The sequence below is a fragment of the Ceratotherium simum genome, chromosome 22 (genome assembly GCF_057802395.1).
Source record: "Ceratotherium simum simum isolate JZ-2026a chromosome 22, ASM5780239v1, whole genome shotgun sequence".
NCBI classification, from domain to species: Eukaryota; Metazoa; Chordata; class Mammalia; order Perissodactyla; family Rhinocerotidae; genus Ceratotherium; species Ceratotherium simum.
Genome location: NC_141921.1, coordinates 13551658 through 13573546, shown reverse-complemented (window position 1 = coordinate 13573546; position 21889 = coordinate 13551658). Strand labels below are relative to the sequence as shown.

At 37.4% G+C, this 21889-nt stretch overlaps 1 protein-coding gene across 2 annotated transcripts in view; it reads right to left on the bottom strand.

Moving 5' to 3' along the window:
• The window catches only part of TESK2 (testis associated actin remodelling kinase 2), a 135044-nt gene that overhangs the window by 42683 nt on the left and 70472 nt on the right, over positions 1-21889 (bottom strand). For both annotated transcript variants that reach the window (XM_004442015.3, XM_014796454.2), the window contains exon 3: positions 9946-10067. In XM_004442015.3, the coding sequence (XP_004442072.1) occupies positions 9946-10067 (122 nt within the window). The remainder of the gene's footprint in view (positions 1-9945; positions 10068-21889) is intronic.

The window sequence follows — 21889 nt, the reverse complement described above, 5'->3', positions numbered from 1 at the left end:
TTAAATGCTGGAGCCAGCCTGGTGGTGCAAGTGGTTAAGTGCACGCACTCCGCTGCGGCAGCCCGGGGTTCGCCGGTTCGGATCCCGGGCGCGCACCGACGCACCACTTGTCAAGCTATGCTGTGGCAGCATCCCATATAAAGTGGAGGAAGATGGGCACAGATGTTAGCCCAGAACCAGTCTTCCTCAGCAAACAGAAGAGGATTGGCACATGTTAGCTCAGGGCCCATCTTCCTCACACACACACAAAAAATTTAAATGCTGTCCCTCCTCAAAAGTTTATTACCTAAACAGAAGAGTGAGGGAGAGGTGTGACAGCAGTCTAAAACACATCTAGCTGTCCTCATTCTGAAAAAAAAACTTGAACTTGACACTACTGTAGACTGGGACCTCCTCAATACTGCGTAATGGGACCTAGTAAGAGTTCTGTGGCCATTATATCAAAGCTGTCAAAAAAAATCACTACTTGTTGCTCACCTACAATATACCTGGAAACTGTGGTAAGTATTTTATACGTATTACCTGAGACAAAATTACCCTCATTTTATCATCTAGGAAAATGAGGTTCAGAGCATTTAAGTGACTTGACAAAGTTTGGAGAAGGTACTGAAATCTGGATCTGTTTGGCTCCAAAGCCTATATTTTGTTCTATGACAATGAGTATAGAAGAAAAAAGGCCAGTTGTTCCATAATAACTTCATTTTTGATTTATAAAAAAAGAACTGCTTATCTGTAAACCAATGAAAATCTAGCTGGTTTGCTTTACAAGCCTTTCTACTGCCAACTTTGAGCAATAAGCACCATCCATATTATAGACGTTCTTCTGACCTGTACTGGTCTTTCCAGAAAAATGTCTGACTCCAAAGTTTCTTGCAATCAGGCAAGAAAAGGAAATAAAAGGGGTCCAAATTGGAAAGGAAGAAGTGAAACTCTCACTATTTGCAGATGACATGATTTTATATATAGAAAACCCTAAAGAATCCACCAGAAAACTTTTAGAAGTAATAAATTAATACAGTAAAGTTGCAGGATACAAAATCAACATACAAAAATCAGTTGCGTTTCTATATACTAACCACGGAGTAGCAGAAAGAGAAAATAAGAATACAATCCCATCTACGATTGCAACAAAAAGAATAAAATACCCAGGAATAAATTTAACCAAAGAGGTGAAAGACCTGTACACCGAAAACTATAAAACATTGTTGAAAGAAATTGAAGAAGACACAAAGAAATGGAAAGATATTCCATGCTATTGGCTGAGAAGAATTAACATAGTTAAAATGTCCATACTTCTTAAAGCAATCTACAGATTCAGTGCAATCCCTATCAAAGTTCCAATGACATTTTTCACAGAAATAAAACAAAAAATCCTAAAATTTATATGGAACAACAAAAAAATCCTGAATAGCCAAAGGAATCCTGAGAAAAAAGAACAAAGCTGGAGGCATCACACTCTCTGATTTCAAAATATACTACAAAGCTATAGTAATCAAAACAGCATGGTACTGGCACAAAAACAGACACACAGATCAATCGAACAGAATCAAGAGCCCAGAAATAAACCCACACATCTATAGACAGCTAATTTTCAACAAGGGACCCAACAACATACAATGGAGAAAGGAAAGTCTCTTCAATAAATGGTGTTGGGAAAACTGGATAGCCACGTGCAAAAGAATGAAAGTAGACCATTATCTTACACCATATGCAAAAATTAACTCAAAATGGATTAAAGACTTGAATGTAAAACCTGAAACCATAAAACTCCTAGAAGAAAACATAGGCAGTATGCTCTTTGACATCGGTCTTAGCAGCGTATTTTCAAATATCATGTCTGACCGGGCAAGGGAAACAAAAGAAAAAATAAACAAATGGGACTACATCAAACTAAAAAGTTTCTGCATAGCAAAGAAAACCATCAACAAAACGAAAAGACAACCTAACAATTGGGAGAAGATACTTGCAAACCACATATCTGATAAGGGGTTAATATCCAAAATATATACAGAACTCGGGCTGGCCCCGTGGCTTGGCGGTTAAGTGCGCGCGCTCCGCTGCTGGCGGCCTGGGTTCGGATCCCGTGCGTGCACTGACGCACCACTTCTCTGGCCATGCTGAGGCCACGTCCCACATACAGCAACTAGAAGGATGTGCAGCTATGACATACAACTATCTACTGGGGCTGTGGGGGGAAAATAAATAAATAAAATTATAAAAAATATATATATATATATATATACACAGAACTCATACATCTCAACAACAAAAAAACAAACAACTCAATTAAAAAATGGGCAAAAAATCTGAACAGATATTTTTCCAAAAAAGATATACAGATGGCCAACAAGCACATGACAAGTTGTTCAACATCACTAATTGTTAGGGATATGCAAATCAAAACTATATGATATGCCTGTCAGAATGGCTATAACTAACAAGACAGGAAATAACAAGTGTTGGAGAGGATGTGGATAAAAGGGAACTCTCATACACTGCTGGTGCAGCCACTATAGAAAACAGTATGGAGATTCCTCAAAAAATTAATAGAACCATATGATCCAGCTATTCCACTGCTGGGTATTTATCCAAAGAACATGAAAATACAAATGCATAAAGATATATCCACCCCTATGTTCATTGCTGCATTATGCACAATAGCCAAGACTTGGAAACAACCTAAGTGCCCATCGAGGGACAAAAGGATAAAGAAGATGTGGTATATATACACAATGGAATACTACTCAGCTATAAAAAAAGATGAAATCTTACCATTTGCGACAACATGGATGGACCTTGAGAGTATTACGCTAAGTGAAATAAGTCACACAGAGAAAGTCAAATACCGTACGATCTCACTCATAAATAGAAGATAAAAAAACACAACAACAAACAAACACATAGATACAGTGATTATATTGGTGGTTATCAGAGGGGAAGGGAAAGGGAGGAGGGTGAAAAGGGGTGATTAGGTACATGTGTATGGTGATGGATTGTAATTAGTCTTTGGGTGGTGAACACGAGGTAATCTACACAGAAATTGAAATATAATGATGTACCACTAAAATTTATACAATATTATAAACCAACGTTACCTCAACAAAAAAAGTTCAATCTGGCTGTTGTAGGGCAAGAGGGGAATCTGGGATGTCAATTAGGAGGGTTGGGCTAGGATGGTGGCTACAGAGGTGGCAAAAAGTAGTCAGATTCAGGACATATTTTAAAGATATAAACCACTTGATGGTTTGAAATAGAGTGTGAAGGAAAGATATTAAAAATGACTCCTAGGTTTTGGCCTAAGTAATGGATGAATAGCAGTTGCATTTGTTTGATGGAGCGGTCTAGAAAGTAAAAAATGGGAGTGGGGTAGGAAAATGATAAACAGTCATCCATAATAGGTACTCAATAAATGGTAGTCATTGTTTATACTGAGTATGAAAACCATCTTCTGGGGCCAGCCCGGTGGTGCAAGCGGTTAGGTGCGCGCACTCCGCTGTGGCGGCCTGGGGTTCACCGGTTTGGATCCCGGGTGCATACCGACGCACTGCTTGGCAAGCCATGCTGTGGCGGCACCCCATATAAAGTGGAGGAAGATGGGCACGGATGGTAGCCCAGGGCCAGTCTTCCTCAGCAGAAAAAGAGGAGGACTGGCAGATGTCAGCACAGGGCTGATCTCCTCACACACACACACAAAAAAAAACCATCTTCTATTATATGTCAACTATATTTCAATAAAAATAAACTTTAGAAAACTATCTTCTTTCTGGGGTTGTACTACTTCACTACCCCACAGACAATGATATAAATATTATTGAAGCTTATTCCACATTTTATTTTACAAAATTTTTCTGGCTATATGAAATTAGAACTTAGACTCAAGTCCTAAGTCATTAGACCTTCTACTTTGGCACAGAGAAGAGAAAAAAACGTTAAGATTCCTCTTACCAATATGCCAGTGTTATAAAATTTGCTTTGGGGGCTATAGTGAGACTCTTTCATCTAGTTACTTACTAGGATTACAATGATAAAATCAGAAGGATCGACTCTAATCCATCTTTTTTTTTCTCTTTTGTGAGGAAGACCAGACCTTAGCTAACATCCGATGCCAATCCTCCTCTTTTTGCCGAGGAAGCTCAGCCCTGGGATAACATCTGTGCCCATCTTCCTCTACTTTATATGGGACGCTGCCACAGTATGGCTTGATGAGCGGTGCACGCCCGGGATCCGAACAGCAAACCCTCAGCCTGCCAAAGCAGAGCACGTGCACTTAACCACTGCGCCACCAGGCTGGCCCCTAATCCATCATTTTTAAATGCTTCCTATTTTTTCTGGAATGCACACACACATCTCTGAGATAATATATCTTAAACTTGATCATTTAAAAATTATTCAACATTGATTAATGTGATTTTAATTAATTAATGTGATTTCTAACCACTGATCTGGTCCATTCCCCTCATCTACAAAAGGAGAAACCAAAGCCCAGAGGTCAAATAACTTGTCCAAGAGAACACAATTAGGAAATCGTGGAGTTGTGTTAAGTGTGTAAGAGGAATAGTGGAAGACAAGGCTGCAAAAACAGATCAGACCTTAACTGTCAGTCTAAAGGATTTTTGACTCAATTCTGAAATCAACGGGAGCCACAAAAGGGTTTTAAGAAATAAGCTATACAACTAGAACTGTATATCAGGAAGAGTGAAAAGGGGGGGCAAAGAGGTAGGGAAAATAATTCACTCCAGGCAAAAGTGAAGAGGGCTGATGTATAAGGGAAGGAGCAGATGCAAAAGTCTTTGAAGATTTAAAATCAAGAGCTTAGCTTCTGATTAGAAGCAAGGAATAACCAAAGATGACTTCCGGATTTTCAGAATGGGGAACTGGAAAGATACCTATCTTAATAACTCAGATTGAGAAAATATCCTGCCATATCCTCATAGCATTAGCTGATACTAGTCCATTTCCTATAGGCACAGTTTGCTTCCTAAGGAGACTGCGTGGAAGGCAACAGCCCTCTACTTCTCTTGTATTCACCATGATATTACCTAGCACCATGATATCACTTGGCTGGACTGAGTAGTTCCAAGTAAACATTTGGTGAATTGAAAGCATATTCTCTATTTTAACAAAATGGCAATCATATTGTTGCAAACAGATTTTGAAGGGAAGCTAAAACAATTCTGAACAAAAATTAATAGATAGCAAAATAAATTCAGAATGTGGCCCAAAATAAAAGTAAGCATGACAATGTGAATGAGAAGTCTAAAAAAATATTAAATTTCTCATGGCATGAAGAATAACAAAGAGGTATGAGAACAAATCTTGGTACAGGTCCTCAGAAAGGCCATTGGGGAGTGGAAGTGAGCAGGGCAGGGATTCGGGTTACAGATCTTGAGCACAAGACTTCCTGGCATAAACAACCTTATTCATAAGAGGCCCAAACAATCAGTCCCTGCACTCAACAAAGTACTTTATTGTTCCTTTTTTTAACTGATAACTTAGAGCAACTGATGATAAAACAACCAACCTTAACTGTATCCATGTATAAAAAAAATACATACACACAAACAAAATATACACACCTACTGCCTCTATGACTTACCAGGCCCACTCTTTTCCTTCCAACTAGAAATCTTAGGAGGGAGAAAGATAAAAGGAAAGGAGGAAGTAGGGAGGTTGGGCTCAAGAAAAAGAGCGAAATAAAACTGCAAAAGTTCAGCTCACTCACTCCTGCTGGGCACAAAACAGCTGTGCCATCAGAGGACCAAAGCATGACTAGAGGATTAGACGCCTACCATCTGGCAGGTCATGCAGATAGCCTTCTTTCCCAAGGAGACTTTCCAAATCACTAACGCAGTGATTTTCAACTTTTTCGTTGTTTTTAAGCAGGAGACTCTTCAAAACTCTTATACAAAAGTTTGATATAAAACAGACAAAAAGTGGAGCTGCACTGGCTGGATGAAGCAGACAGGGGAACTGAAAGCCTTAGCGCTCAGCAACCTTCCTCCTGGGGTCAGCCCCTGAGAAGGCGCGTCGGTAAAAATTCTAGGGTTTCAAGGGATGGATTCTTCCCAATTTAAATTTAATAATCTCAATTTGAAAGAAAACTTTGGTTCATACTTCTGCCTCAGCTTCTGCACCTATAAAAAAGAGCTTATAGTATTTACAGCTTGGAAACAGACTAAGAACCAGAGTAACAAATAGTAACAAAAATTTAAATTATAAAAAATATAAAGTATTAACAGTAAATTTCTAAGACAACTAGAAAAGCATTTAGGGAATAAAAATCCTAAGAATTTTGAGAATGGAACATAGTCATGCTTAGTTTGATATTTAAGGCATCCAAGGGAAGTATAATAAATGTTTCTACTACTATAGTACTCCTCTGGGTAACAAAGCCAAGAGGACTCTGCTTGCTCTAGGCCACTGGCAGGATAATTTCCTTTTGTTGTATTCAAAATATACAATGAAAGTGAAGACACAAAAACATGAATGATATAAAAAATTACAAGCTTCTTTTAAAAAGTAATCTACTTCCAAGCTTTTAATCATAGTATATTTGAGACAGATGGCTTATGCAGAACAAAAAGAGTAACCAACAGAGTATAAACCCATCCCAACTAACAACAATTATAATAATTTTCATGTATTATATACTCACTATGGATTATAACAGATCCATAGACTTTACATACATTATCTCATTTGTTGCCTTAGTGCAAAGATCAAGATAGAGTTAACACTACGTTTAGTACATTAGAAAACTTAGCTGAGAGCAAAGAAATATTACTTTTTGTAAGTTAAAAAGAAGGAGTGAGTCATTCCTGAGCAATGAGACCAAAAAGAAATAGGCTCTATAGATCAAGACATCAGAATAGGAATGGTATCATTGGTCTCATCACACCACCATGTTTCTAGGCTGGAACACACATATATTTAGCAAAACAAGAGCAAAGATGTAGGTGGACTCCAGCCCAACGTTGTCCAATACAGTAGCTACTAGTTTCATGTGCAATTTGAATTTAAATTTAAATCAAATCAAACAAAAAGTTCATTTCCTTGTTCACACTAGCCACATTTCAATGCTCATTAGCTACATATGGCTATTGGACAGCAAAGATAAAGAACATTCACATCATTGCAGAAAGTTCTACCCAACGGCATTACTCTAGCAGAAAACCCTTGAATGTATTAAAAGCAGCAGTAGACACTCTACAAATGTTTGGTGAGTGAATGAATGACACAAGACAGAGGGGTTCCAATGGGCCATTTAAAGAACTAGCCAGAGGAAAAGAAACTAATAATAATAGCTAAAACTTATGGGGCACTTAACATAAGCCAGGTACTATTCTAGGTGCTTTATATGTACTAAAATTAATCCTCAATAACAATTCTACGAGGTCTTTACTGTCTTTACCCTCATTTTATTGATGGGAAAACTAAGACTCAGAGAGGTCAAATAACTTTCCCAAGATCCAGGATTTGAATCCAGGCAGCTTGATCTAGAATCCGGAACCTTCATTTTTAATCATTATACTATATGATACTACTTCTATCATATAACAACTATATTTTAAAATTTTGCTGCAATGGAATAAAATTTATTTAATCTTCCCATGAATTCACTAGTCAAGTTCATAGTGAAAAGAATAAAAGAAGTGGTGAAATAAAAAAGATTGGCAGAAAATATACCAAATGTTAATACTAGTTTGATCCCTAGGTGCTGAGATTAAGGGTAATTTTTATTTTCTTGTTTTTGCTAACTCTATTTTCTAAATGTTCCATAGTGACAATACATCATTTCTGTAATAATAACAAAAACAATAAAAATATTATTTGTTAAGCAAGATGAAAATATGATCAGCTTAAAAATTCCTAAGCAGAATATCAAATCAAGACTCATCCTTCTCACTCTCAAACATCGTAGAGGCCTCCTAACTGATCTCTTGGCCACCAGTCTCCGCAACACTAAACCATTCTGCGTTTGCCATCAGTTATCCTTTGTCATGCTAGTCCCTGCTCAGAATATAACACATAGAGCATCAACTACAGTCTTCTTGGCTTTATGCAAAGCATTTCTGAATAATTTGGCCCAATTCTACCTCTCCACCTTTATCTACCAATATTATCCTATCAAATCCTCAGTTCATCTAGGAGATGCATGGCAGAAAGAGCCTACGCCTAAGAGTCACAGATCTTGGCCAACACATTATCTCTTGCCTCAGTTCATTCAATGGAGAATAGTTGCAAAGATTACATAAGTAAAGCATCCAGCATACAAGAAGCCTTCAACAAATGGTGGTTTTCTCATTATTGTTATTATTAGCCAAATGGATTTTTATTCACTGACTCCTCAAAAAGCTTTGCACTTTTATTACCTCTGTGCTTTAAATTACTATTTTGCTCCTTTCTGAGTTCCTTCCCTATGTTCTAAAATCCTATTAAAATTTAAGTTCCAGCTTGAGTCAACCTCCTCCAAGAAAGCTTCCTTGACTCTGCCAAGCTAATATGATCTCTTACTCCTTTGAACTTCTATAGCACTTAGAGTTTATTCTACCCAAGTAGTGCTGTCCTAGCTGATTTTATTAGTTCTCTTTTCATGTATGTGAGTCCTAATCCCCAATCAGAGTGCAAATTCCTTGCTAGCAGACATTCCTTTTTATATATACTTTTATACCTTTGTGATGTCTGACACATCATCAGGAATATGCTAGATGCTCAAAAAATGTGTTAATCTGATTTGTGGATTGGGAAGAAAGGCATCATAATAAAAATACTGGCTGATCATTTTTGTAGTGGACTAGAAAGCCAATAATTCTATATAAAGGTAGAAAGTTTCAAGTAAGCAGTTTAATCTAATTCCTTAATTCACTACCACTGACCAAACATGTTAAATCCTACTTAAGCTATATGATTTTGATCTAGTCCAATATAAATAACAGCAACAAATGACCCTAAGTAAATAGCACTTTTAACTTTTCAAAGTATCTTACACATAAGCCCTACTTAAATATACAATGACTTATATTGTCTTATTTGGTTTCACTGGGAAATATGCTTACCTCACTAAAAAATCAAGATAATTAAAGTGAGATTGGGCCAGCCCCGTGGCTTAGCAGTTAAGTGGGCACGCTCCGCTACTGGTGGCCCGGGTTCAGATCCTGGGCGCGCACCGACGCACTGCTTCTCCGGCCATGCTGAGGCCGCGTCCCACAAACAGCAACTAGAAGGATGTGTAACTATGACATACAACTATCTAGTGGGGCTTTGGGGAGAAAAAAAAAAAGGAGGATTGGCAATAGATGTTAGCTCAGAGCCGGTCTTCCTCAGCAAAAAAGAGGAGGATTAGCATGGATGTTAGCTCAGGGCTGATCTTCCTCACCAAAACAAACAAACAAACAAAAAAACACAAAAAACACCAAAAAAATAAAGTGAGAAAGAGTCAGATACTGATCACTAGACAGTGAAGATAACATAATCTTATTATATATAAAAATAATTCTCCTTTAAAAAGGTAAACTATGTCTCCTCAACTGAATGCTAAAAGTTAAGAGTAGATAGCCTGGGGGCATAATTTTACTTTTATTTTCATTCACTGATTTAATTACAATTCTTTATAAAGCAATTAAGAAAAATAACCGCATAAAGACTAAAATCTTTTCTCTTTGATAAATTACTAATTCAGCAATAGGAAACAACTGTTCTAATGAGCTGCTACTAAGAGTAAAGCAATTTGAGAGACAGAAGAAAGTTGCATTATTAAATGTAGCTAATTACCAGAAAATTAAATTTCAATAGGTAGAAAAAGACCTACAGCACAACTAAACCCCAGCAAGATGGATTCAACATGAAATCCTGAATCCCTCTTTTTAGCGGTTAATGCTGTTCTAACAAGCCTCCAACGAGGTTTCAACTTTCTCAGATCCCCAGAAGGAAAAAAAAACCCATTACCTAAGGATGTTGGGATGGGAGAGTCTATTCATGAGCTGCACTTCTTTCAGCATGTTTGCCCGGTTACTGCTCAACGTGTTCATCTTAAGAGCCATCACCTGACCAGAAGCTCGGTGGCGCACCTAGAAAATAAAATAGAACAAGAAAAGAGGCTCAAGGACACAACAGCTATATATGAGGTCAAAGTCTCCACATGTAGAACACGCCAAGATGGTTTAGTGCCAGTTTAGATCAAACAGATATGGTAGGGGATGTTTTTCTGTAAACTCTGATTACATTAGGGTCTCACCTCCACTAATGAAGATGAATTTATTCAATCCAGGACCAAAATTGTTTTACACTAACAAAATTGTTTCACATTGTTAATAACACCTCAAGAAATCATGTCTTTTTTTAATACCTTAGAAAAAAAATGAGGGAAATTCATTAGGCTGGTTCCTTATGGCTAACATTGCTAAGTCTTAAGACACTAACAGGAAAAAGTCCTTTCTGTGGGGGCCAGCCCTGTGGCGTAGCAGTTAAGTTCATGCTGTGCTTCGGCGGCCAGGGATCGCAGGTTTGGATCCCGGGTGCAGACCTAGGCACCACTTATCAAGCCATGCTGTGGCGGCGTCCCATATAAAGTAGAGAAAGATGGGCATGGATGTTAGCCCAAGGCCAATCTTCCTTAGCAAAAAGGAAGATTGGCAATGGATGTTAGCTCAGGGCTAATCTTCCTCACAAAAACAAAAAAAGAAAAGTTCTTTCTGTGGAATTTTAAGTGTGCACAGAAAAGATACATGCATACGCCTTATAACATTTAATGAACTATAAAGCTATCTTTATAGGACCCTAAAGCCACATCCTCAAAATCTCCCCCAAGCACCATAAAATATATATCTATAAGAAAAAAAGCACTGCATGTTAAATATAGAAAGAAGTTAGTAAACCTTTTAGAGCTAATATTGTAGTAACCCAACCAAAGTACCTTAGAATCATTTAAACACATTCAAAGCAGATTAAAAAAAAAAACATGGGCTACAGCACTCACACTATTATGCATATACACAGAGGTAAGTCTACTTCTAAAATGTTCATCCTCTATAGAATTCAATCTATTTTACATTAAAAATATTATTTTATAATTTCAATGCACACTCCACAGGTTTAAAAAACCATAATACTTTACTTGCAAGAACATTAACTATGTTTTCAACCTCTACATGTGGTCTCAGCAGTAGCAAAATTAGACTACCAGAGAAAATATTTTGTCTCACCCAAAAGAAGCTCAATTATTCACTGAGATGTGTGTTTCCTACTGAGAAACTATGAATGAAGCAGTAGAAAAATTATGAAGTACCAAGGACCTCATTACTTTCTGATTTAAAAAGAAATTCATTTCAGATCTTGCAAAACAGGGACTTGCTATGCAAAAATGTCATCATCCTATGGATTTTAAGAGTATTATTTCAGTATGTTATACTCGACTAAGTGGAAATTTCAGTACAAAACATGACAATCTACTTAACTCTTCGATCTCCAGAAATTCCTTGAAATGACAATAGCCCCAGAAATTTAGCATATCTATTAATACCAGAGAGACATCACAGCTTATCTTCTAATTCAAAAAAACAATGTTTCAGAGTGGCCAGACAGAAGAAGGGGGAGGAGAAAGCAAAACACTCAAGAGCCACGGGAACCCTGATCAGAAAAAACTGAGGCAGAACTCTGGCTGTCTCTCCCTTCTTCTAGATCACATAGTGAGATTTGGAACCCAACTCTCTTCCTAGTGCATCAATGATTCTGTTGTCATGTACCTCGTGATTGATGAAAGAGAACTGCCTTTCCTTTTCAGATCTTGCATGGATAAGTTATAAGAGAGGTTTATATACAAAGAACACATTGATAGAATTTTCCAACTCTATTTACAGAAGACATCTGTCTTTTAATAAGTGCTCTCCATTCTGAAAGTCACTCTTCTTCTTTTTCTTTTTATCATCTGAAAACTATCACTCTGAGTTTTTAACAAAATGTCTACTTTGAAGAAAGTTTGATATTAAAACAACGTGTGAAATTCAGGGGTAAACTATCTATGTTTCAAACTAACCAGAAAAAAACTTACTTCCTTAAACAAGTGAACAAGATGATGAACATGTTCATAACTCATTGTATTTTGTCTTTCATCTGCATAAAATATTCTCCTTTCTTCTAGCCCCTCAATTTCTACTTATCTTTCAAGGCCACACTCAAATATCCCCTCTCTCTCTAAGCCGTCCTTGACTCTGTCTGGGAACTACTTTACACTACCTCAGAACAACATTCATAACACCAGTATACCACTCATCACATAGTTCTCTACATAAATATCTCCTCACTAGGTTATAAAGCATCTTGAGACCAGGATCTATATTGTATTCATCTGTGTCTTTCAGTGCCTAGAAAGCCTGGCACATCCTAAGGGCACAATGAAAACAATGGCAACAACAGTTAAATGATACTTCTAATATACTTTCTAAGGGCCAGTGAATCATTTATTTATCCAGGTGATTTCTTTGGTGGGAGGAGAGTGCTTTTCTTTCTTTTTCTTTTTTTGGTGGCAGAGGTTGAGGGGAGGACATAAACAGAAAAGTAGTGCCTATAAAATTTGGTCAAAAATTTCTGGAGTTTACATCTAGAAAGGGACAAACAATAAGCTATATGGCTAGTCAGATAAGAAAGAGAATGAAGAATCAAATACAGCACAAGAGGTATTTATATAAATGTTGATTGAATGAGCACTTGGGGGAAAACTTTGCAGGACTTCTGTGAAACCTCAAAGGATTAATAGATTTGGATAGATTTCTTTCTTTTTTTTTTAAGTACAGAACAGACTACAGGTGATAAAGGAAGAAACAAGTACCATCAAATACAGAGGTCCACAAAATATGGGGAATTTGCCTAAATACAGGAAGATCATTACAAGTTGTCAAAACCACAAAAATTAATTAGTCCTCAAATCTACTTCAATTTTTAGAGTAAAGGGAAGGTCTATTTCTACTTAAGTTTGTTCTCTACACATAGATCATTGTTACTACTACTAAGAGGATTCCTAAGAGATTGATATCTTTAAATATCTTTAAAAATAAAGACTTCAAAAAATTAAAAATAGAATTGCCATATGATCCAGCAATTCTACTTCTGGATATATACCCAAAAGAATTGAAAGCAGGGTCTTGAAAAAATATTTATATACCCTTGTTCATAGCAGTATTATTCACAGTAGCCAAAAGGTGAAAGCAACCTAAGTGTCTATCAACAGATGAATAGATAAACAAAATGTGGTATATACATACAATGGAATATTATTCAGTCTTATGAAGGAAGGAAATTCTGACACATGCTACAATATGGATAAACCCTGAAGATATTATGCTAAGTGACATAAGCCAGTCACAAAAAGACAAATACTATATGATCCCACTTATATGAGGTACCTAGGGCAGTCAAATTCATACAGACAGAATGAAGAATGGTGATTGCCAGGGACTATGGGGAGGAGAGGAATTTGGAGTTGTTTAATGAGTCCAGAGTTCAGCTTTACAAGATGAAAAGAGTTCTGGAGATTGGTAGCACAACAATGTGAACTGAATTGTACACTTAAGAATGGTTAAGACAGCAAATTTTATGTTATGTGTATTTTACACAATTATAAATAAAGGAAGGAAGGGAGGGAGAGAGGAAAGAAAAGAAAGGAGAGAGAGAAAAAAAGAGAAAAGAAAAGAAAATCACCAAGAAAATTACTACCTCTCCTTGACTTTTAAAGATTTTATTTATTTATTTTTTCCCCCCAAAGCCCCAGTAGATAGTTGTGTGTCACAGCTGCACATCCTTCTAGTTGCTGTGTGTGGGACGCGGCCTCAGCATGGCCGGAGAAGCAGCGCGCCGGTGGGAGCCCGGGATCCGAACCCGGGTCGCCAGCAGTGGAGCGCGCGCACTTAACCACCAAGCCACGGGGCCGGCCCTCTCCTTGACTTTTAAACTCATCTGATGCTACCACAGAATCTCCAAATCTAAAGAAGAGCATAGCAGAGTGGTGAAGTGCTCGAGCTATGGAGATGAGCAGACTGAATCTAAGTTTTAACACTTAAATGATTAAGAGGGACTTCTCTTTGAAGTCTTCTGTTGTAAAATGAAGAGAATAACAGTTTCTATCTCATAGAACTGTTATGGAGGATAAAATAATGTTATGTTAGATAAAGGAGATACAGTGCTTGGCACATAGTAAGCATTCAACAAATACACATTGTTTTTAATAAAAATAAGAAACTACATGCTCACAAGAATTTAGCATATCAAGTGAGTTTGAGACGACACAGAAAATGCATATTGTAATTTTTTTGTTGTTTTTTTTTGGTGAGGAGGATTAGCCCTGAACTAACATCTGTTGCCAATCCTCCTCTTTTTGCTGAGGAAGAGTGGCCCTGGGCTAACATCCGTGCCCATCCTCCTCTACTTTATATGTGGGACGCCTGCCACAGCATGGCTTGATAAGCGGTACGTAGGTCCGCACCCAGGATCCAAACCCTCGAACCCTGGGCCACTGAAGCAGAGCACACAAACTTAACCACTATGCCACTGGGCCAGCCCCCTACATATTGTAATTTTAAGTAAAGATAGCAATATTCAAATTTGTATATGCCCTCAAGATTACTTATTTATTACAAAGGGAAAAATGTACCTCTACAATGGAGAGATCTGGTGGCTAGTATCTTAACCAAGGGATCGTATTTAGCATTACCAAAGTGAGACACCTGACATTATCCGCCTTCTGATGTGAGGCAATATACTTGCTGAAATGTTTAACTCGAATCTAATCATAAGAAAACAATTAGACATATCCAGAATATCTAAAAGACAACTGGACAATACTCTTCAAACAAAATGTACGGGAATATGCTAGATTAAAAGAGATTAACGTGCATAACCACTTTAATGAAATGTATGAAACCTTGATTGGATTCTGGGTCAAAAAAAGCTATAAAAGACTTTTTGGAGGCAAATAGGGAAAATTTTAATAGGGATTGTATACGAAATGATTTTACTGAATTAAGGTTAATTGTCTAAGGTATAAATAATACCATGGCTTTGTAGGAGAATGTATTCTTAGAAGATACATACTAAAGTATTTAAGATTAGAGTGTCATGAGGTCTGCAATTTGCTTTCAAGCAGCTTATCAAAAAAAATCCGGGGGCCCGCCCCGTGGCTTAGCAGTTAAGTGCGCGCGCTCCGCTACTGGCGGCCCAGGTTCGGATCCCAGGCACGCACCAACGCACTGCTTCTCCGGCCATGCTGAGGCCGCGTCCCACATACAGCAACTAGAAGGATGTGCAACTATGACAAACAACTGTCTACTGGGGCTTTGGCGGGGGGGGAGGATTGGCAATAGATGTTAGCTCAGAGCTGGTCTTCCTCAGCAAAAAGAGGAGAATTAGCACGGATGTTAGCTCAGGGCTGATCTTCCTCACACACACGCACAAAAATTCGGATACATAAAGCAATGTAGCAAAATATTAATAATTGATGAATCTAGGTGGAGGGACTACAGGGGTTTATTGCACCATTGTTTCAATTTTCTGTAGATTTAAATTTAATCTACAGAATTAAAAAGTTTCCAAAAGTTGAAAGAAACAAGTAAAAAAATGTATTTTACTTTCTCCCATAAATTTAGCATTGGGAAATAAAGAACAGCTTTTTAATTGTGGGGAAAAAAAAATCCTGCATGTCACATGTGCCCAAGCCTATGTTAAAACAGAAAAAAGTGGAGGTAAGTTTATCAAATGTTAATAGTGGTTGTCATTGGTGATAGAACTATCAAAGATTTCTTTTCTTCCTTTTATTTTTCTTCATTTTCCATTCTTCTATAATGTATTGACTTACTTTTCTAATAGAAAATATAGCTTTTCAACTTCAATTTATATTCATTTTTTAACTAAGTAATGCATACATTTTGTTTGTAACACATTAAAACAAGATAAATAAGAAATAAGTTGCTTTTGACTATCAGATCCATTAATCCCAGTATTCTGTGCCCATTCCCAGAAGTAGTTATTGTCCCAAGCTTGATGAGTACTCTTCCAGGCCCTTTAAAAAATACATTGACAAAAAAACCAAAAAAACACCAAGATAGCTTGATTATTTATTTATTTATTTATTTATTTATTTATTTATTTATTTATTTATTTATTTATTTATTTCCCTTTAGGAAACGGATAGAGCATGGTGTCCAACCTCAGGGAAAACTAAAGTTCTACAGAACAGAGGTTTCTATTCAACATGCTCAGAAGTCCAAGCACCCTGCAGGTTCTAAGGATGTTTCAGCAGTACACCAAAACAAACAAAAAACCACAGATACCATCAAATAATAATACTAAGTCACTAGAAAAGTGTGGGTACACACAAAAGTTTCTCTACCAGCATGGTAGTATTCTAATGATTAGCCCCTATCATCCAATTCCTCTGGACAAAGTATGAACAAAGGGAAGATAAAAGAGGTCAACCAGAAGAAAGAGAACTAAAGAGTGACCAGAAGAATTGAGAATTGCTACATAAAGTGACTGATCACAGACACCAAGAAAACACACAGTGGCATTAGGTAGGCAAAAATCAAGAACAGAGTTTCTCCTCTTGATCAAAGACTCAGAACAGACCCTAAAACTAAAGCCAGAGTTAAAGAAAACATCAAGATCTGCAAACAAGAGCTACAAACCACAAACTAAAGGCCAGTCAAGTGTGTGCATGCAGGCTGGAAGTGACTGATAATCTCTCTTTAGTTTTTTCAATTACATTCAAATAGTAGCAAATATTATCATATTCTATATACAAGACACTGTGCTAGATGCTGAGAAGGCTACGGATCAACATGAGACATCAGCTTGTCAGATCTTCCAGCAACCTGTGTGCCCAAATTACAAAGTTATCTTGTTGCTCTCCTGCTTAAAATTCTTCAATGGCTCACCACTACCTGAGGAATAAAGTCCAAACTCCTTAGCAAAACTAACTTCATCTACTGCTCCCTGCCTATCCCTACCCTGACTCCTCCCCTTACCTTTAGCTATTCCCTACTATTGGTAATTCTTTCCAAATGCATCACGCTCTCTCACACTTCCTTGCCTTGACACATACTATTCCCCTTGCCTTGATGCAATCCTCAATCCCCAAGCCCCATCCCAATCTCCCTACTAAATTCCTTTCAATTATTCAAGATATGGGAAACATCACTTTTCCTGGGAAAATGTCATTTTATTTCAAGAAAAGGTGGGTGGCTCCACTCTGTGTCTTCTCAGTACTCTGTCCTTATTTGTCTCTATTACAGCCCTTGCATATTATATGCTGTTAGCTTACCTGTTTATTTATCTCCTATATGCCTAAGGGCAGTTCCAGTTCAAGATGGCAACAGTAGGAAGATCCTGAACTCACCTCCTCCCATGAACACACAGAATCTACAACTACATATGGAACAATTTCCTATATGCCTGAGGGCAAAGACTGCTGTATTCATTTCTTTACCCCCAGAATAGTAATTCAGCTTCCCTACCCACCTACACACCTTCTGACATGCAGAACTTATTCTCATATGGACAAATCTAGATTTTTGTCAAAAATCTTAAAAAAGTAAGCAGGAAAGAAAAGCATGGCAATAACTATATAAGTATCAACATACATTTGTATATTGCTCACTATAGACTCTGGAATAGAAAAAAATAGATTACAGGTTATGCACAATCCCATAGCCATTAGCTATTATTCTACCCCATTTTTATTCCATTCAAGTAAGCATTCACATGCAAATCAGAGTGACAGTTAATACCGGGGTGCCTCTAATTCAGCTCTAATTTATATTTTTTAAAATTAAATTATTTGCATATGTTAGTACTTTAACCACTTTTAATAACAAATCACATGCAATAAATAACTTCACCTTTAGCAGTGTGGTATGAAACCAAGTTGAGAATCTCTTCTCTGGCACAGTGCCTAGCATTTAGTAGTTGACAGCTCAAAAAATGTTTACTGAATTTAAATGGTTAACTTGAGTCCGGAAGCTCATTTTCCAGAAGGGGAGAAAAGCATAAACCTCTGACCAGCTCAGAGAAATAGTAAGGAGAGAATTAAATAACAATAAGGATAACAACATAAGAATTGTCACAAAGCAATTAATCATAAAGTTAACTATTAAATGAGCGGTTTAGGGGCCAGCCTGGTGGCACAGTGGTTAAGTGCGCGCGTTCTGCTTCGGCAGCCCGGCGTTTCACAGGTTCGGATCCCAGGCACGCACCGACACACCGCTTGTCCTGTGGCGGCATCCCACATAAAGTAGAGGAAGATGGGCACAGATGTTAGCCCAGGGCCAATCTTCCTCAGGAAAAAGAAGAGGATTGGCATTGGATGTTAGCTCAGGGCTGATCTTCCTCACACACACACACAAAAAAAATTTTTTTAAAAAATGAGTGGCTTAAGTCTTCCAGTTAAGAAGTCACCAGAAGTGACTGTACAATAGGTATACAGTAAGCTGGTATAGCAGCATTAATATTAGGCAAACAGAGTTTACAGCAGTAGTTTTCAACAGAGGCTCTAACACCTTACTTTGAAGGTATTTTTGAAGTTTTCAGGTAAAGTGCTTTGGTATAACAATGATTAGGGGCAGGCAGTCTTGCCAGCCAGAGATACTAGACATCCTGCAAGGTACAGGACAGTACTGCACAAAGAAGTATTGTTCCACGTGCTGTACGAAATTCAAATGTCTTGCCAGAATTCATGTAAAGAACATATTTATTATTCCCTGAGCTTGGATTCTAATTCCATTTTACATAAAAACAAAGTCATCTTGCATGGTTTTAATATATATTGAATTTCCCAGGACTGCAACTACCTTGTAAATTGAGGAAAAATTGCCTTTTTATTTTGTTCAGAACATCCTTAAAAATTGGTCAACATTTCACTTGAGGGTATTATGCCAAGTGAAATAAGTCAGACAGAGAAAGACAAATACCGTACAATTCCACTCATGTGGAAGATAAACAAACACATAAATACAGAGAACAGATTGGTGGTTACCAGAGGGGAAGAGGGGTAGGGGGAGGGCAAAAGGGGTAAAAAGGCACATTTGGTCGTTGACAAATGGCAACTAGATTTTTGGTGGCGAACATGATGTAGTCTATACAGAAGTCAAAATACAATGATGTACACCTGTAATTTATATAACGTTATAAACCAATGTAACCTCAATAAAAATAATTCATTCATTTAAAAATTAAAAAAAATAGTGATCAACATTTCAGAAAATCAGACAACCAATGGCAACACTACTCCTGGTATCTGAATCAGAATACAACAGATCTGTATCAGAATCCACTTATAGTTTTTATATTCATGGTGATTTACTTAGTCTTTATCTCAAAATAGCAAATATAAATAAAAAGTATATTTTTGTCTTGTCCATAAATAAAGTTATCAACATGCCTACTCTGCCAACTTTTTCCCCTAATGAAACATTCAAGATTAAATTAACATTTTACAAAGAAACACTCTGATAAATTTGGCAAAGATACACCATACCTCCCTGTTTTCTCTCCTTCATCAATCTATAATTTGTCTTGGCAAGCTATTCCTATTTCAATTGAGGTTATTTTCCTTTTTCCCTTATCACATACAAATAAGTCTGGTCTGCTATTACACTTTTATTCTAATATCTATTGGCATCTCTGCTCTTCAATTTTTCTTCTTGCATGGCTTTTGATGTCTTCTCTTAAATCTAAAACTAGTCATTTATAAGAGAGTAAAAGCATCTGACTACTTCATTATGTCTTCTAGAATAGTCAGGCCTCCAAATTTGCATATTGAGATCTATTATTTTTACTAACTTAATTTTCTCTTACTTTTCATTTACCAAAGATGTAGGGTATCATGTTGATGTTTTACAATGATGAGCAATAGTAACCTAAATTACCCATCAATTTCACTTCAGGGCAGTTAAGAGTTATATTTTAAAAAATTGTTATACTAGCAATAATATAGCTAACATTTATAGCATTTGCTACGTACTAGGTTCTACTGTGTAACTGCTTTATATATAATAACTCGTTTAATCCTCAAAATAATTCTGTGAGGTACAAATTATTACAGCTATGGAAACTGATGCACAGAGAGATCAAAGGACCTTCTCAAAATCATAGATCTAGTAAATGGCAGAGCCAGAATCTGAACCCAGATAGTGCAAAGACATTGGGCCTACCAGGGTTGAGAACAACCAAACTAAGGAAAAAAGCATTGTGTGCACACTACATAATAATTGTTCTGTCAATAAATAATAATTACAATCTTGTATATATCTAACAACATAGCCTTTGTGAAAATTAATAAAGGGAAATCTCATTTAAAATAGAGTCAGGAGGCCAGAAGGAGGAGAAGGGGTTCTCCCATGCAGTACCACTCAAGGTCAATTACAGAAAAGACAGTCAATTACAGACCCCAACAGAAGTCTTCAACAGAAAAGAATCAATTACAGAAAGAAACATACATTGTATCCCAAACAGAAATCAACTACCCTTGCAGCTCAGTCAATGAGCAACTATCATCACCCCGACCTCTTGCTTTTCTCCAATGGACTTTCACTGAAAACAACTCCTCCCAATTTCCTCCTTTTTCCCTATAAAATAACGTTCCTCTCCTTTGATTGTTGGATTTGCCTATGGTCCACCATAGCACACACATCCCAAGATGCAATTCTTTGGCTATTCCAAAATAAACTCATTTTGCTGGTAAAACTGGCTGTTCTATTTTTAAGGTCAACATATGTGGTGTCAAAAGTGGGATCAGAAGGAGGCGACCCCCAAGAGATGACAGCCCCCAGAATCGAGGGAAGTGCTCATACCCAGCCCCTTGCACTCCTTATTTCCGTGAGTTGCTGCCTAATTTTGGTTTGGTGAGTCTCCTCTTGGATTTTGAGCTCCACTCCCTTTGCATTCTGAGCTCTCTGACTTTATTCCGGATCAGGAGAGGCTTTGTCCTCTTGGTGGAGGACAGAGTTCCTCCCGGTTCAGGGTTCTGTCCTTGTGTTCAAGGCTTCATTTTTGTTGAGTACTCAGCTGTTTTCTGAAGTGGTAGCATAGTTTCTTTTGGGGCTTGGGCTTGCTGAAAATTCAGGAGTTTTCTTTGGTTTTTCAGATTCCTTTTGGAATCAGGGCTGGGAATCCAGCAACTTTCTTTCGTTTTTAGATTCCTTCAGGGATCAGGGCTAGGACTCTAGCAATTTTCTTGAGTTTTCAGAGGAAATTTCAGAAATGGGATCCCAGTTATCTAAATGTTTTGAGGGAAACCCTCCTTCAGGGACTCCAGCTGGGTTTATATTTAAGAACTTTGGGTCCCCTACATGTGTATTTTTAACGAAGTGGGCCAAACTGACTAAGAGTATTCCAGAATTACAATGGCCATTTGAACTTTAGATCTCTCTAAACTTGTTTTTCTTAAAACCAAATTGGAAGACCATGGCTCTAATAGTAAGCAAAATGAATGGTATGTTTATTTTAATTGGTACCTGGAGGCTTCCAAATGTGGGCAAAACTCTAAAATCGCCTCAATACAAGATATCATATCTAAATTAGCCAAAACAACTAAAAAACTGAGGGAAGACAAAACGGCTTCTAAGGCCTCTCTTTCCCGTCCTCTATTTTCTTTGTCTTTTGCTCAGGCCCCACCTCTGGTGTTATCTTCCTCCTTCCTTCTGCACCACCTCTAGTGCTCAAACTTCAGCCATCTGAGCAAGTAACCTTAACTTAGTCCATCTGCCAGAAACACAATTTGGATCCAACTATTCATTTGAACTCTGTACCTGAGACATGGCTGAAATTCTTAAAACAAAAGCTATAAGGTCTCTGTGTCTGTCTATATGTTGAGTATGTCTACATATCCATGTGATATTTTTCTACCTCC